The 16,757-nt window shown below is 48.3% G+C and overlaps 3 protein-coding genes across 6 annotated transcripts; 1 reads left to right on the top strand and 2 right to left on the bottom strand.

The window, feature by feature from the left end:
• Positions 1-1,805: 1,805 nt before the first annotated feature.
• On the bottom strand, positions 1,806-4,032 carry opn4.1 (opsin 4.1). The gene has a single exon (XM_021312486.2). It carries the CDS (start codon positions 3,941-3,943, stop codon positions 2,744-2,746), a length of 1,200 nt encoding a protein of 399 aa, XP_021168161.2. The 5' UTR covers positions 3,944-4,032; the 3' UTR covers positions 1,806-2,743.
• Positions 4,033-5,797: 1,765 nt separating this feature from the next.
• Positions 5,798-9,261, top strand: LOC118561088 (protein FAM186A-like; the record flags this gene model as incomplete). Its single annotated transcript, XM_036132869.1, has 4 exons — positions 5,798-6,426; positions 8,030-8,139; positions 8,255-9,073; positions 9,128-9,261. Coding segments are annotated over exons 1-4 (1,692 nt in total), but the record flags the coding sequence as incomplete, so codon positions are not given.
• On the bottom strand, positions 9,138-16,612 carry si:dkey-154p10.3 (oocyte zinc finger protein XlCOF6). 4 transcript variants are annotated; one of them, XM_021312483.2, is made up of 9 exons: positions 16,383-16,612; positions 15,936-16,031; positions 14,412-14,902; positions 12,790-13,330; positions 12,659-12,719; positions 12,205-12,375; positions 11,949-12,082; positions 9,528-9,651; positions 9,138-9,426 (listed from the first exon to the last, which is right to left on the bottom strand). In XM_021312483.2, exons 3-9 carry the CDS (start codon positions 14,844-14,846, stop codon positions 9,273-9,275), a joined length of 1,620 nt encoding a protein of 539 aa, XP_021168158.2. In that variant the 5' UTR covers positions 14,847-14,902; positions 15,936-16,031; positions 16,383-16,612; the 3' UTR covers positions 9,138-9,272. The 4 variants fall into 4 exon arrangements, with proteins under 4 accessions (XP_021168158.2, XP_021168160.2, XP_021168159.2 ...); XM_021312485.2 differs by having other exon boundaries at positions 12,205-12,372; XM_021312484.2 differs by lacking the exons at positions 15,936-16,031; positions 16,383-16,612 and adding an exon at positions 15,410-15,781.
• Positions 16,613-16,757: the final 145 nt, after the last annotated feature.

Raw genomic sequence — 16,757 nt, 5'->3', positions numbered from 1 at the left:
ACCGGCAACATCTTCATGTTTGGACCACACAAACAAACCCTTCAGAACCTTCCTTGCCTTGATGCACAACATGTGAAAACTTCGCTTTTTTTCTGTGTTTCAGTCTAAATATCCAAGTTTTTCTCTGTTGTTTCGTCTCTAGATGACATTGACCCAGGAGTACTTTCTATGTTAGAGAAGACAGAGCAGAGACACAGAAAGCTCAGAAGCTCACATTGACCCAGGAGTACTTTCTATGTTAGAGAAGACAGAGCAGAGACACAGAAAGCTCAGAAGCTCACATTGACCCAGGAGTACTTTCTATGTTAGAGAAGACAGAGCAGAGACACAGAAAGCTCAGAAGCTCACATTGACCCAGGAGTACTTTCTATGTTAGAGAAGACAGAGCAGAGACACAGAAAGCTCAGATGCTCACATTGACCCAGGAGTACTTTCTATGTTAGAGAAGACAGAGCAGAGACACAGAAAGCTCAGAAGCTCACATTGACCCAGGAGTACTTTCTATGTTAGAGAAGACAGAGCAGAGACACAGAAAGCTCAGAAGCTCACATTGACCCAGGAGTACTTTCTATGATAGAGAAGACAGAGCAGAGACACAGAAAGCTCAGAAGCTCACATTGACCCAGGAGTACTTTCTATGTTAGATGGTAATAGAGGAAGATCTGCCTCCCCTGATGATGTCACAGCTAACAGAACACCAGACCAGGTGTACCTTCTATGAAGAGAACAATGACAGAGAACAAAAAGTTAAAAGCTGAAATAACAACAAAGAATGCAGATTGGAGAGCAGTAGGAGAACTCAGCAGAGTGAGAGAAATAGACCCTGATGTCCTCCAGCAGCCTAAGCCTATAGCAGCATAACTATAGAGGTAGCTCAGGGTAACATGAGCCACTCTGACTAGAAGCTTTGTCACAAAGGAAAGTTTTAAGATTAGTCTTAAAAGTAGACAGGGTGTCTGCTTCACAGACCAAAACTGGGAGTTGGTTCCACAGGAGAGGAGCCTGATAGCTAAAGGATCTGCCTCCCATTCTACTTTTAGAGACTATGTGCAGAGTATGTTCAAGTCTTTGTAGGAGAATATTGTGATCAACTGTATCAAACGCAGCACTGAGATCTAACAGGACAAGTATAGACTCAAGTCCATTATCTGAGGCCATGAGAATATCATTGGTGACCTTCACCAGAGCTGCTTCAGTGCTATGATGAGCTCTGAAGCCTGACTGAAACTCTTCAAACCAAAGAACCAGCAGGCAACAATGGAAACCAAGGCGCTTAGATACTGGGGAGGATAAGTTTTTGTCTTTTGCTGTTCAGCTGATGTTTACATGGAGCTTTTTTTCAAGATGTTTTTTTCTGAGGGTCTTCTCTACGAACACTCATTTTTGTTTTTTCCATGGATGTCTTTGATTTGTATCTGTGTGTTATGTGTGAAGATGGTGTCTCACTTATTAAGGTTCCAATACAGACTCTGTTTCTTGATAATAAAGACACTGGCAACTTTCTGTGTATGGTAACACTTTAACAACACTAATACACAACCCAGGCATGTACTGAGTATGGCAAGAGCTTAACAACAATAATGGCCCAAAACTGATCAAAGACCCAAGAAGCACCGTCTTCCGTGTTCTCAGTATTAATCTGGATTTATGTGGAGATCCATAAATTCAGGTTATTCTCTTTCAGCTCCAAACAGTTTTTAATGCGATCTGGATTTGACTTTTATTTTTTATTAAATCCTCAAACAGTAATTAATTTGTGACGACTTGGGGCAACAACCATCACACAATCACACAAGCAATTAACACAGACAGTTTAATTTCATCCAGAAAAATAAGACACGTGAAGTTAAAAAGGAACCCAAGCAAAAGACAATGAAGAAGGATAACTCAAAGCCACTGACTCTCAACAGTATTATCAAAACAAATTAGTTGGAACATTTTTTAAATAATGAAAGATTTTTGTTCCATAAACTAAATCAGATCTTCACATAATCAGGACGCAGCTAATTCTGCTGCTTTGAACCGTCTAAGGTTCAGCTTTTCCCCAACAAACTGTGTTTTACTAGAAAATGATCCAGAACAGCCCAATGCTGCATGTTCTGCTAGAACCAGGTCTCTGGCGACAAAAGGGTCCGATAGTTTCTACATTTAGTGGATGACGATGGGATGATTCTGCCTTATTAAACCCAATATCCATAAACCTCATTATTATTAAAGCAATTCCACAAGCTGCAACCTGTCATCACATAAAGTGGACCCTGAAATAACGCTGAATGGACCGGTTCTGAAGAGAGTTAGAATCTGGGAAGCTTTATCCAACATTTTCAGGAACACCTCTAAGAGCCCAGTGCTGACAGTCTAGGAACCAGATTTAAGTTAATTGGCTCGGTCTGAAACTTACAGGAACCATTTATTGCAGGAACGTAACTTTGACCACAGTATCAGAACAAAGTTTCACCAACGTCAACCATGTTCTGGTCTAATAATCCATACCCTCAGAATTATGGAAATGTTTTCTTTCATCAGAACCGGGACCGAGAAGCTCAGCCCGACTTTCATTCATTACAGCAAAACATTAAAAGGTTTCTATAGCTTAACAAAGGAGGTCCTGGCTGCTGAGAAACAGTCCCGTTTATTTCTGGATGTGAACCAGAGGCTGAAGATGCCTTCACTGCCAGTTCGTTTTCCTCGGTCCCTTCTTCTGCCGTTGATGAGGGCCGGCATCGACTCCACAGTGACGCCATCATTGAGCGACCAGCAGAGGTTTCGCCTCCACTGTAGCGCCCCCTTCAGGCAGGTCTGTGCCTGTCAGCGCGGTGGGTCCAGCCAGCCGGTTGTGGCGGGCCGGCTCAGGCAGCTCGGCGGACGGCCGCCGGTGGACGGCTGCTGATCCGCCACTGGAGCCATCGGCTTCGCTCTCGGTCCAGCAGGAGTCGCTGTCGGAGGCCGAGGACAGCCGAGTCTTTCTCCAGCGGCCGTCGGTCCGCACGCCGGCGCCCAGCCGGACTCCTGGAGAGCTGGTGAGTGTGGTGCGGCGAGACGAGGCGCTGCTGGAGCTGAAAGACGAGTGAAGGTCCTTTTCCTCCAGACGCAGCACAGCACGCAGGAGCGGGAAGTGTCGACCGATGGCCGCCCGGTACTTTGGGTGCGTGATGGCGTAGATGATGGGGTTGTGGATGGCAGAGGCCTTGGCGATGACTGCGGGCACTGAGTTCATGTAGGGAGTCAGCAGGTGGGCGTAGCCAGCGGTGGCGGTCAAAGCGACGGCAGAGTACGGCGCCCAGGACACCACGAACAGCAGGATCACTCCCAGAGCCACTTTGGCCATCCGCCACTCGCTGCGCAGGCGCTCATACGCCTTGTTGGCCTCTCCACGGTTCAGCCTCTCCACCTGCCGAGCTGCCTGCCGCACCGCCCTGAAAATGGACAGGTAGCAGATGGCGATGACGGCGAGGGGGACGAAGAAGACAAAGACAAAGAGCAGGACGGTGTAGGTGCGCACGGTGACGGTGAAGCTCATGTAGTCCCAGCTGCAGGACGTCTGCAGGCCCTCAGGGACGTAGGCGCTCCAGCCGAAGAACGGAGGCAGACTCCAGCCCAGAGAGTGCAGCCACACCCCCACCATCACCGCGTAGAGGCGGCGGCGGCTGACTCCGCCCAGCAGCGCCAGCGGCCGCGTGATGGCCAGGCAGCGTTCCACGGCGATGGCGGTGAGCGTCATCATGGAGGCGATGCCGAACAGGGCGCCGCAGAAGGCGTACAGCTCACAGGCCGACTCTCCGAACACCCAGCGGCGGTGCAGGCTGGCCACGAAGAAGACCGGAGACTGCGTCACGGACATCAGCAGGTCGGCCACCGCCAGGTTGACCACCAGCAGGTTGCTGGGAGAGCGCAGCGTCTTACTGCGACAGAACACATAGAGGACCAGAGCGTTGCCCAGCATTCCCGTCAGCCCCACCAACAGGATGACGGAGCCGATGATGTAATGAGCGTGCACAGGAACGTCCACCGTAGGGAACGGGTGGGGCTGCGGGAGGACGCCGTGGGTGGGCACAGGACCGGGGAGGTGGACCAGATTCAGCGTGCCAACGTGGCGCTGGTGATGCGTGCAGTTTCCTACCAGAGGACAGGGGGACGCCATTCCGCCCGGTGGAGGACCCTCCTCCTGCAGACCAGCCGGAGGATCTGCTGGATCTCTGGTGTAGCTGATTTCTGACAGATTCTGCTGGATCTCTGGTTAAGTTGTATTTCTGACAGATTCTGCTGGATCTCTGGTTCAGTTGTATTTCTGACAGATTCAGGATGGATCTCTGGTTAAGTTGTATTTCTGACAGATTCTGCTGGATCTCTGGTTAAGTTGTATTTCTGACAGATTCAGGATGGATCTGTGCAGGAGTCAGACCCTAGCTGGACTGGAGAGGCGTGCCGTACGGTGGAGGATTCTTGGTGCTGGAGTCCTGCAGGACGCTCAGTCTTCTGTGGCTGGAGATCCAGCGTGGCTCTCTGCTCTGATCTCTGCTGCCTGCTCTGTGCTCCAGCTCTTTATGTCAGGCCCATCCATCGATGACCACAGAGCCATCCAATAACGCTGCGAGGGTAAATGAACATCTGAAGCAGAGGTAACCTAATTACTTCACTTTAACGTGGGTCACTTTGGAAACCGATGGTGTTCCAGCTCTTCTCACAATGACGTCAAAGACCCAGAAACAGCCTAACCTGATGTCCTGAACCTGCTTTGTCCTTCAGGGGAACAATTTCAGAGTGCAGAGCTTCTCCAGCTGACTGCTTCATGGCCATTGGTGCCAGACCCCGGGACCCCCAGGAGAAACGTTACTTTAGCTTTAAAAGATCTCCGTCAGGAAGGTCTGCAGGTCTGGACCTGACAGAAGCAGAGAGGAGATGATTGAGAGTCAGAATCCACGTGTTTGTCTGGATGAGTTCATTGAACTTTGTAAAGAAACATGAATTTAACTGAGCTGATTACTACTTCATCCATACGGGTTTATATTTTTCACAATGCCGTGGAGTCTGGACTTAGAGGCAGATGTTTGGAAGACGTGTGGGATTCCTGCAGGCTCTCTGTCTGAAAGGCCACGCAGCAGGACTGCAGTCGCCCCAGGAGCTTTCCATCCCATCAGAACATCAATCAGTCAATCACCTGATGGACCAGAGAGCAAAATGGACCATTTCTCCCAGAGAAAGGACCTGATGACCCAAACAGGTGCCTGGAGGGTTGGAAGTGACACATTTAGGACTGACAGGGTTTAAGGCTCAGCATTGATTTTGGCTCCAAACGTTCTGAAAAACAAAGTAGTCAGGAAACGAATAGTGTTTTAAATTTCTGACTCTCTGACTGAAGGTTTGCTTTTATCCCTCCAGGCTTCCTGACTCTGACCTCTGTCTCCACATGATTGACATGTCTCAGCATGCAGGAAGGTCCTGCTGGAGCCTTCCTTCGAGTTAAGGGGAATCTTTAACTATCTTCTCCTGTTGTTTGCATATGCTGAGAGGTTGACTCTCTTTTAACTATTTTAGATAGTTTATAACATGATACATTGATTCCATCAGTCTGCATCCATAAAGGCATTTGTGGACCTTTAAAAGAGATTGTGTGGTGAGTGCTCAGTGGGAGGGAATTATCGAAGTATCACAATAATAAACTGAACTTGACTGGATTGTTTCATGACCAAAATTAAACTGGAACGACTGAATGATCAGATACAATCTGTCCCAGCTGTCCCAGATACTACAGGTGTCCCAGGTGCTACAGGTGTCCCAGTTACTACATGTGTCACAGATGCTACAGGTGTCCCAGTTACTACAGCTGTCCCAGATGCTACAGGTGTCCCAGATGCTACAGGTGTCCTTGATGCTACAGCTGCCCCAGTTACTACAGGTGTCCCAGGTGCTACAGGTGTCCCAGTTACTACAGCTGCCCCAGGTGCTACAGGTGTCCCAGATGCTACAGCTGCCCCAGATGCTACAGGTGTCCTTGATGCTACAGCTGCCCCAGTTACTACAGGTGTCCCAGTTGCTACAGCTGCCCCAGGTGCTACAGGTGTCCCAGATGCTACAGGTGTCCCGGATGCTACAGCTGCCCCAGTTACTACAGGTGTCCCAGGTGCTACAGGTGTCCCAGTTACTACAGCTGCCCCAGGTGCTACAGGTGTCCCAGATGCTACAGCTGCCCCAGATGCTACAGGTGTCCTTGATGCTACAGCTGCCCCAGTTACTACAGGTGTCCCAGATGCTACAGCTGCCCCAGATGCTACAGGTGTCCTTGATGCTACAGCTGCCCCAGTTACTACAGGTGTCCCAGTTGCTACAGCTGCCCCAGGTGCTACAGGTGTCCCAGATGCTACAGCTGCCCCAGATGCTACAGGTGTCTCAGATGCTACAGGTGTTCCAGATGCTTCAGCTGCCCCAGTTACTACATGTGTCCCAGATGCTACATGTGTCCCAGGTACTACAGGTTTACCAGATGCTACAGGTGTCCCAGATGCTACAGGTGTCCCAGGTACTACAGGTTTACCAGATGCTACAGCTGTCCCAGTTACATGTGTCCCAGATGCTACAGGTGTCCCAGGTACTACAGGTTTACCAGATGCTACAGCTGTCCCAGATGCTACAGCTGTCCCAGTTACTACATGTGTCCCAGATGCTACAGGTGTCCCAGGTACTACAGGTTTACCAGATGCTACAGCTGTCCCAGATGCTACAGGTGTTCCAGATGCTACAGGTGTCCCAGTTACTACATGTGTCACAGATGCTACAGGTGTCCCAGTTACTACAGGTGTCCCAGATGCTACATGTGTCCCAGATGCTACAGGTGTCCCAGGTACTACAGGTTTACCAGATGCTACAGCTGTCCCAGGTACTACAGCTGTCCCAGTTACATGTGTCCCAGATGCTACAGGTGTCCCAGGTACTACAGGTTTACCAGATGCTACAGCTGTCCCAGATGCTACAGCTGTCCCAGTTACTACATGTGTCCCAGATGCTACAGGTGTCCCAGGTACTACAGGTTTACCAGATGCTACAGCTGTCCCAGATGCTACAGGTGTTCCAGATGCTACAGGTGTCCCAGTTACTACATGTGTCACAGATGCTACAGGTGTCCCAGTTACTACAGGTGTCCCAGATGCTACATGTGTCCCAGATGCTACAGGTGTCCCAGGTACTACAGGTTTACCAGATGCTACAGCTGTCCCAGATGCTACAGGTGTTCCAGATGCTACAGGTGTCACAGTTACTACATGTGTCACAGATGCTACAGGTGTCCTTGATGCTACAGCTGCCCCAGTTACTACAGGTGTCCCAGTTGCTACAGCTGCCCCAGGTGCTACAGGTGTCCCAGATGCTACAGTTGCCCCAGATGCTACAGGTGTCTCAGATGCTACAGGTGTTCCAGATGCTTCAGGTGTCCCAGTTACTACATGTGTCCCAGATGCTACATGTGTCCCAGATACTACAGCTGCCCCAGTTACTACATGTGTCCCAGATGCTACAGGTGTCCCAGGTACTACAGGTTTACCAGATGCTACAGCTGTCCCAGGTACTACAGCTGTCCCAGTTACATGTGTCCCAGATGCTACAGGTGTCCCAGGTACTACAGGTTTACCAGATGCTACAGCTGTCCCAGATGCTACAGCTGTCCCAGTTACTACATGTGTCCCAGATGCTACAGGTGTCCCAGGTACTACAGGTTTACCAGATGCTACAGCTGTCCCAGATGCTACAGGTGTTCCAGATGCTACAGGTGTCCCAGTTACTACATGTGTCACAGATGCTACAGGTGTCCCAGTTACTACAGGTGTCCCAGATGCTACATGTGTCCCAGATGCTACAGGTGTCCCAGGTACTACAGGTTTACCAGATGCTACAGCTGTCCCAGATGCTACAGGTGTTCCAGATGCTACAGGTGTCCCAGTTACTACATGTGTCACAGATGCTACAGGTGTCCCAGTTACTACATGTGTCACAGATGCTACAGGTGTCCCAGTTACTACATGTGTCCCTGGTGCTACAGCTGCCCCAGATGCTACAGGTGTCCCAGGTACTACATGTGTCCCTGGTGCTACAGCTGCCCCAGATGCTACAGGTGTCCCAGTTACTACATGTGTCCCAGTTACTACATGTGTCACAGATGCTACAGGTGTCCCGGGTACTACAGGTGTCCCAGTTGCTACAGCTGCCCCAGATGCTACAGGTGTCCCAGTTACTACATGTGTCCCAGTTACTACATGTGCCACAGATGCTACAGGTGTCCCAGTTACTACATGTGTCACAGATGCTACAGGTGTCCCAGTTGCTACAGCTGCCCCAGATGCTACAGGTGTCCCAGGTACTACATGTGTCACAGATACTACATGTGTCCCTGGTACTACAGGTGTCCCAGATGCTACAGGTGTCCCAGTTGCTACAGTTGTCCCTGGTGCTACAGGTGTCCCGGGTACTACATGTGTCCCAGGTGCTACAGCTGCCCCAGTTGCCACAGGTGTCCCTGGTACTACAGGTGTCCCGGGTACTACAGGTGTCCCAGTTGCTACAGCTGCCCCAGATGCTACAGGTGTCCCAGTTACTACAGGTGTCCCTGGTGCTACAGGTGTCCCAGTTACTACATGTGTCCCAGATGCTACAGGTGCCCCAGATGCTACAGCTGCCCCAGGTACTACAGGTGTCCCTGCTGCTACAGGTGTCCCAGCTGCTACAGGTGTCCCAGTTGCTACAGGTGTCCCTGGTGCTACAGCTGCCCCAGATGCTACAGGTGTTCCAGCTGCTACAGGTGTCCCAGTTGCTACAGGTGTCCCTGGTGCTACAGGTGTCCCGGGTACTACAGGTGTCCCAGTTGCTACAGCTGCCCCAGATGCTACAGGTGTCCCAGTTACTACAGGTGTCCCTGATGCTACAGGTGTCCCAGTTACTACATGTGTCCCAGATGCTACAGGTGCCCCAGATGCTACAGGTGTCCCAGTTACTACAGGTGTCCCAGTTGCTACAGGTGTCCCTGGTGCTACAGGTGTCCCAGTTACTACATGTGTCCCAGATGCTACAGGTGCCCCAGATGCTACAGGTGTCCCAGTTACTACATGTGTCCCAGTTACTACAGGTGTCCCTGATGCTACAGGTGTTACAAATTTCCAGTTCATCAAATTATGTTTTATTTCTCACATTTTAATGTTCATACAAAATAAAAATGAAAAGGCTTTGTGCAGATGGTGTAGACATGTGACCAGCACACTAGGTGACATCAGCAGCAGCTCACTGTCCAATCAGAGCACAGTGAGCTGGGAGGGGGCGTGGCGTCTTCGGATGTGCTTCAGCAGCAGCTGGCGGTCTGGGCTGGAGTAGCCGCACTGCTGGCAGGGAAACACCTCGCCTGTGTGATGCCGGCGAGAGTGCAGGTCCAGACTCTTCTTCTGGATACTGAAAACATTCAATGCCACCATGGTAACCAACAGGTGCGATGCTACCCAATCACAACAGAGACAGGTGCATGAAGTGAAAGTGTGTGACAGGTGTGTTACCTGCTGTAGTTACAGAGATGACAGCTGTACGGTTTCTCCTGGCTGTGAGTTCTGCTGTGTCTCAGCAGCGAGCTGCGATCAATAGATGCGTACGGACACTCGGAACACCTGAACGGTTTCTCACCTGCGCGCACACACACAGCATACACAAAGCTAGTCTTACCTGACTCAAGGTCACTCCTCAAGTGTGTTACCTCTGTGAGACTGAGGTGGGATAACTGTGTGATTCTCAGGTGTGTGACAATACCCAGGAAGCATAGCTCTAGATTTGTCTGCTTTTCTAACAAATGTTCCCCAGTCAGCGACACACCCGCTGAGAAGCCCACCCTGATTATTGGCAGCTCAATTCAGTTCAATTCAATTTTATTTATATAGCACCAATTCATGAAACACGTCATCTCAAGGCACTTTACGAAGTCAAAATCAATCAAATTATACAGATTGGTTAAATTATCAGAAACATGGCACTAGAGACACCAGGGACCATAGTTAAATGGTTCTATTTGTTGATTTGTATCGTCCACTATGTTACCCTGACCTACCTATGGGGATGTGCTGCTATAGGCTTAGGCTGCTGGAGGACATCAGGGTCTATTTCTCTCTCTCTGCTGAGTTCTCCTACTGTTCTTCAGTTATGCATTGCTTGTCATCATTTCAGCTTTTAACTTTTTGCTCTCTCTCTTTTATCTTCATAGAAGGTACACCTGGTCTGACGTTCTGTTAAACTGTGACATCATCCAGAGAAGACAGATCATCCTCTATTACCATCTAACATAGAAAGTACTCCTGGGTCAATGTGAGCTTCTGAGCTTTCTGTGTCTCTGCTCTGTCTTCTCTAACATAGAAAGTACTCCTGGGTCAATGTGAGCTTCTGTGCTTCCTGTGTCTCTGCTCTGTCTTCTCTAACATAGAAAGTACTCCTGGGTCAATGTGAGCTTCTGTGCTTTCTGTGTCTCTGCTCTGTCTTCTCTAACATAGAAAGTACTCCTGGGTCAATGTGAGCTTCTGTGCTTCCTGTGTCTCTGCTCTGTCTTCTCTAACATAGAAAGTACTCCTGGGTCAATGTGAGCTTCTGTGCTTTCTGTGTCTCTGCTCTGTCTTCTCTAACATAGAAAGTACTCCTGGGTCAATGTGAGCTTCTGTGCTTTCTGTGTCTCTGCTCTGTCTTCTCTACCATAGAAAGTACTCCTGGGTCAATGTGAGCTTCTGAGCTTTCTGTGTCTCTGCTCTGTCTTCTCTAACATAGAAAGTACTCCTGGGTCAATGTGAGCTTCTGTGCTTTCTGTGTCTCTGCTCTGTCTTCTCTACCATAGAAAGTACTCCTGGGTTAATGTGAGCTTCTGAGCTTTCTGTGTCTCTGCTCTGTCTTCTCTAACATAGAAAGTACTCCTGGGTCAATGTGAGCTTCTGTGCTTTCTGTGTCTCTGCTCTGTCTTCTCTAACATAGAAAGTACTCCTGGGTCAATGTGAGATTCTGAGCTTTCTGTGTCTCTGCTCTGTCTTCTCTAACATAGAAAGTACTCCTGGGTCAATGTGAGCTTCTGTGCTTTCTGTGTCTCTGCTCTGTCTTCTCTACCATAGAAAGTACTCCTGGGTCAATGTGAGCTTCTGAGCTTTCTGTGTCTCTGCTCTGTCTTCTCTACCATAGAAAGTACTCCTGGGTTAATGTGAGCTTCTGAGCTTTCTGTGTCTCTGCTCTGTCTTCTCTAACATAGAAAGTACTCCTGGGTCAATGTGAGCTTCTGTGCTTTCTGTGTCTCTGCTCTGTCTTCTCTACCATAGAAAGTACTCCTGGGTTAATGTGAGCTTCTGTGCTTTCTGTGTCTCTGCTCTGTCTTCTCTAACATAGAAAGTACTCCTGGGTCAATGTGAGCTTCTGTGCTTTCTGTGTCTCTGCTCTGTCTTCTCTAACATAGAAAGTACTCCTGGGTCAATGTGAGCTTCTGTGCTTTCTGTGTCTCTGCTCTGTCTTCTCTAACATAGAAAGTACTCCTGGGTCAATGTGAGCTTCTGTGCTTTCTGTGTCTCTGCTCCGTCTTCTCTAAGCCCCAGTGGGTGGAGGCAGATGAGCGTTCACACTGAGCCTGGTTCTGGTTCTGCTGGAGGTTCTCCTCCCTGTTAAAGGGGAGTTTTCCTCTCCACTGTCGCTTCATGCATGCTCAGTATGAGGGATTGCTGCAAAGCCATCAACAATGCAGACGACTGTCCACTGTGGCTCTACGCTCTTTCAGGAGGAGTGAATGCTGCTTGGAGAGACTTGATGCAACCTGCTGGGTTTCCTTAGAGAGGAAACTTTCTCACCAACCTGGAGGATCTGATGGAAGCTGACTTTGGAAAGAACCTTGATGATGATGGGATGTTAATTGGTGTTATAGAAATGAAACTGAATTAAATTAGCTGTGTGAGTCTCAGGTGTGTTACCTGTGTGAGTCCTTAGGTGTTGCATTAGTGAGGCCTTCAGTCTGCTGCTGTAGGAACAGTGAGGACAGGAAAACGGTTTTTCCGCTCCGTGGACGCCCAGGTGACGTTTGAGTGTCAACTTAGAGGAGAACGTCCTGTAGAGAGGAAACATTTTGGTACTCAAACGTCTTACAGCCTCTTTAGAGGCTGCTCTGCTGTCCTGTGGTTGGTCGATCTATTAAGGTGTGTAGTTTGGAATTGTGGGTAATGAAGTTACCTGTGGCACAACGAGCAGGTGAGGTCTGTCTGCTTGCTCTCAGCCTCCTGGTCCCCCCGGTTCTTGATTCCTGAGGCGATCTGTGATGAACCAGCCTGAAGTGAGCTGGGCAGACTGGAAACAGAGCTGCTGACATCACACGCTGCTCTCTGATTGGCTGTTTGGGAACTGCTGGAAGGGACGTGATGGCTGTTAGAGGTTGATCGACTGATTGTTTGGTATTGTTTGTTTTAGCGATATGATTTTCTGGCTGCTCATTGTCTCACCTGTGGTCATAGTTTATAATTTAAACCAGATTAATGGAAACTACATGAACCTCCTCCTCCTGTAGCTTCCATTAATCTGGAGGCATTAGAGGAGATCAGGGGGCGGGGCTTACAGCGGCGTAGTACCTGCCACGCAGGTGAGGCGTGTGGCATGGGAACTTAGAACGATCACCTGAGCGATGACTGACCTGTGAGGAAGCTCCGCCTTCTTTGTTGCTGCTCGTTTGACCAGCTGGACCCTCCACCTGTCTGCAGCGTCAGAAGCAGCAGGTGAGTCTCAATCCCTGGCCGGTCAGCATAATGTGAAGCTGGAGCTCACCTGTAGATGTGCTGAGGGCGCCTCTGGACCTCCTGCTGCTCCTCTGATAGCTCCTCCTCTCCTCCTGATGCTCCTGCCTCCTTCGCTTCTTCTCTTGCTGCTCTGCTTCCTCCCTCCTCCTCATCCTCCTCTTCCTCCTCTTGCCCCTGCTGCAGCGGCTCCTCCAGTGAGGCTCCAGCGCCTCCCAGCTGTCAGCGCTCCAGCTGCAGCGGATGCAGCTGAAGCCGCCGCCGGCTCTGTGGGAGCGGACGTGGACGTCCAGCAGCCGTCTGGACGGCAGCGCTGCGGGACACAAGAGACACAGGAGGCGGCCGGGGGGCGGAGCCTCTGTCCTCCTGCGCTTTAGGCAGGAGGTGCCAGGAGGAGCGGCGGGAGGAGGTTTAACGGTGGAGATTCGACAGAGTCCGAGGGTCATGAGGTGGGCGGACTGGTCCATCTCCTCCTGGGTGGAGGGGGGACTGATGGGACAGGAGGACATGTCCACGGCGCTTGCTTTCAGAGGGAAGACGGAGGACTCCTCCTCCTCAAAGAGAGTGCTGACCTAGCAGAGAAGAAGAAGAGGCGTCAGCAGGAGGATGGATCCCACCACGATGCCTTCAGGACCGGATCAGAGGCTCGGACCTTCAGCAGGTACCGTTCAGGCCCAGGAAGGGCCAACTCTTGTTTTATCATTATTATTATTATTATTATTATTATTATTATTATTATTATTATTATTATTATTATCTTATTATTATGTATATTATTATTATTATTATGTATATTATTATTATGTATATTATTATTATGTATATTATTATTATTATTATTACTATTATTATTATTATTATTATTATTATGTATATTATTATGTAAAATATTATGTATATTATTATCAGATTATTGTTATTATTATTATTATTATTATATAATTATTATTATTATTATTATTTGGTATATTATTATGTATATTATCATATTATTATGTATATTATCATATTATTATTATTATTATTATTATATAATTATTATCATATTATTATTATTATTATTATTATTATATTATTATTATTATTATCATTATTATTATTATTATCATTATTATATTATTATCATATTATTATTATTATTATTATTATTATCATATTATTATTATTATCATATTATTATTATCATCATATAATTATTATCTGATTACTCTTATTGGTGCGTTTGTCTCTTATGGTCAGCGGACGTGACGAGGCCTTTCGTTCTGACGGCGCTGAGTTTGGATCATCTCTGGGAGGTTCTGAGGCCGTGCTGCTGATGGAGGTCCGGTCGGTTCCCCCTCTCTCTAACAGGTTCTGCCGATCAGACCCGGTACCGACCCGAACCTTCATCATCAGCATGGAAGGGTGGCTCAGCTTGGCGTTCTACCGGATCCCCAGGAGAACCCGCTGGTTCCGTGTTGTTCTGCTCAGAACCTGACGGCGCTGCAGATGTTGGAGCAGGGCAGCAGCCAGCAGGGCTCACCCGTCAGGTGGGGGGGTGGGGGGGGGGGGTACCAGCAGTACCAGCAGTACCAGGGTCTCTGTCCACTAAGCTTCTGGCCCTGCATGCAGCTGATGGAGCCCAGGTACAGGTGTGTGTGCTTTCAGCCTTACCTCACAGGTGTGTGCCACCTGAAGCTCCTCCTCGGCGCTCATGTCACAGGTGGGGGGGCTCATGGTGTCCAGCATGTTGTAGAGCAGGAACTCCTCGTCTTCTTCGCTCTGCTTGGAGTCTCCGTTCAGGTCCAGCTGGTATGGCGCCTCCATCTGCTGTAGCTCCGCCTCCCCCGGGCCCACCTCTGCGCCGTGGGGTCCAGCCAGGCAGGTGAGGGCGGGGGGGTGGTGCTGCAGCAGCAGGTGGCTGCTGATGGCGGTCTTCAGGCCGCAGGTGAACTGGCAGATCCTGCAGCGATAAAGCTCCACCAGGAAGGACTCCACCTGGGCCAGGCCCTCCACCTCCTGGCAGTACAGGCTGGAGCTCATGGCTCCGCCCCCCACCTGCAGCGTCACAGGGCTGATGTCAGTGAACCGCTGCTCCACCCACGACATCGCCGCCGCCTCTGCTGCTGTCTGATTGGTCGCCTGCTGTCATGTGACACCAACACCTGGACCCAAGCACAGACGTCAGAAATTAGTCTGGACTTTAAAGTCCTCTATAAACTTTATCTCTGCTTTCTCTAGTAAAGTTAAACAACCATTACATTCAATGTTACATATTTTAATAACCTTCATGTGTTTCCAGGTTAGTTTCTCACCAAACTGAAATAGTTCCTTCAGTTTTACCTCCTGGTTTATTTGCTTTGTAAAGAGCATTTCTCTATCCACTGAAATTCAAAACTCTATTTATGAGACGCTTCTGCTTTAGAAGAAGCCTGTTGTACTTTTTCAATAATATATTTATTATTCCTTCCCGTTTCATTCTGCATGTCTTTAAGTGCATCATTAATCTTAGCTGGTAATAATTAATAATAATAATAAATAATAATAATAATAATAATAATAATAATAATAATAATAATTATTATTATTATTATTATTATATTAGTAGTAGTAGTAGTAGTAGTAGTAATAATAATAATAATAATAATAATAATCCCTGTGGAGTCTTTTACCGTATTTCCCAGAGAAACGTCAACCTGTCAGCTGCTCCAACCAACCGAACCTCTTCCTCATCTCTGACGTCAGCAGCTTTCTGCATCCAGAAACTACCAGAACCTCCAGAACTCCTTCCTGAACCTTTCCAGGCTCACATAAATAAACTTTCATTTCCATGGTCTGTGCTTCCTCCGCCTGCTCTTTTCTCCATCCTCCCTGGGTTCTGGCATCGGAACCACCGAGGTTCGGCACTTTCCCAGCTTCCCATAATAACCTATAAATGCCATAAATGACGCGTTTTAACTACTAACACTGGCTGTCCCTCCTCTTCCTCTCCTCTCCTCTTCCTCGCTGTCTTCGGGTCACAGCCAGCATCACTGCCTCTTTCCCTGGGTAACAACATCCACCTCTACTCGGTTCCGGTCCGGCTCTCATATGGGTCCGGCTCTGCAGGCTGGAGCCCGGACTGGACCGCTGAATCCCACCGAACCTGTGACCCGCTGCCGGAACCCCGGAGACGCGTCGGAGGACAGGTGGACTCACCTGTGGAGGTTGGATCCTGGGTCTATCCGGTTCTGATCCTGTTACAGTGGAAGCCGGATGTTGTCCTCTCCAGAGGCCGGAAGTTGCGCACATCAGCTGCGCGTGGAGAATCTTATTATTATTATTTTTTAAACGTTACATTTTCTAAATGCTTAATGACTGTAAATGCTAAATGCCTTTAAGGTAACCCCATTATTTATATATATATATATATATATATATATATATATATATATATATATATATATATATATATATATATAGTGTGTCCAAGTTCCAGAATGGAGTCAATCAAAAGGAACATCTTACCAAGGTTTTTATATATTTTCTAAAGCTTCCAACTAGCCAAGGAGAGATTATTATTAGGCAGCTCAGCTGAAGACATGATAAAGTGGTGTGACTCGTCACATAAAGCATTGAGAATGAAATATATTATATCCCTCCTACCTGTTGGAGAAGATGTGGAAACACGTTCACATTCTGTGGACCTGTCCACTCCTGGACAAAAGGTCCCGCTGCTCTGCAGGACATCTTTCCAGTTTCCTTCCCAACTGGAATACAGACTGCTTACCACACATATGGGGGAAAAAGACAAATAATTGTTGATTATTTTACTAGAAGTGAGCTGAAGACACTGACTAATAAATGGCTGAGACTGGAGCAGCCGAGCATGGCGGCCTGAAAAGAGGTGAGAGTTACAGACTGGAGAAGATTTCAGCTGTTGTCACCTACAGCTGTTATTTAATGCAGTTAAATACAGCTGTATATACATTGATGTCAATGTATATTGTGTACTTTGGTACCATTTGTACGTAGTGAGTA

This window comes from Fundulus heteroclitus, unplaced genomic scaffold (genome assembly GCF_011125445.2).
Source record: "Fundulus heteroclitus isolate FHET01 unplaced genomic scaffold, MU-UCD_Fhet_4.1 scaffold_56, whole genome shotgun sequence".
Lineage (NCBI taxonomy): Eukaryota > Metazoa > Chordata > Actinopteri > Cyprinodontiformes > Fundulidae > Fundulus > Fundulus heteroclitus.
The sequence above is the reverse complement of the archived record's forward strand: the minus strand, read 5'-3'. Positions and strand labels throughout refer to the sequence as shown.

Bases quoted from the DNA above. Each gene is read 5' to 3' on its own strand.
- opn4.1 (XM_021312486.2), bottom strand. From the start codon at position 3,943: ATGCTGGGCAACGCTCTGGTCCTCTATGTGTTCTGTCGCAGTAAGACG.
- si:dkey-154p10.3 (XM_021312483.2), bottom strand. From the start codon at position 14,846: ATGTCGTGGGTGGAGCAGCGGTTCACTGACATCAGCCCTGTGACGCTG. The intron at 12,083-12,204 runs GTAACTTCATTA...TCCTCTCTACAG, and splicing joins ACCTGCTCGTTGTGCCACAG to GACGTTCTCCTCTAAGTTGA. The intron at 9,652-11,948 runs GTAACACACCTG...GTGTGCGCGCAG, and splicing joins ACACCTAAGGACTCACACAG to GTGAGAAACCGTTCAGGTGT.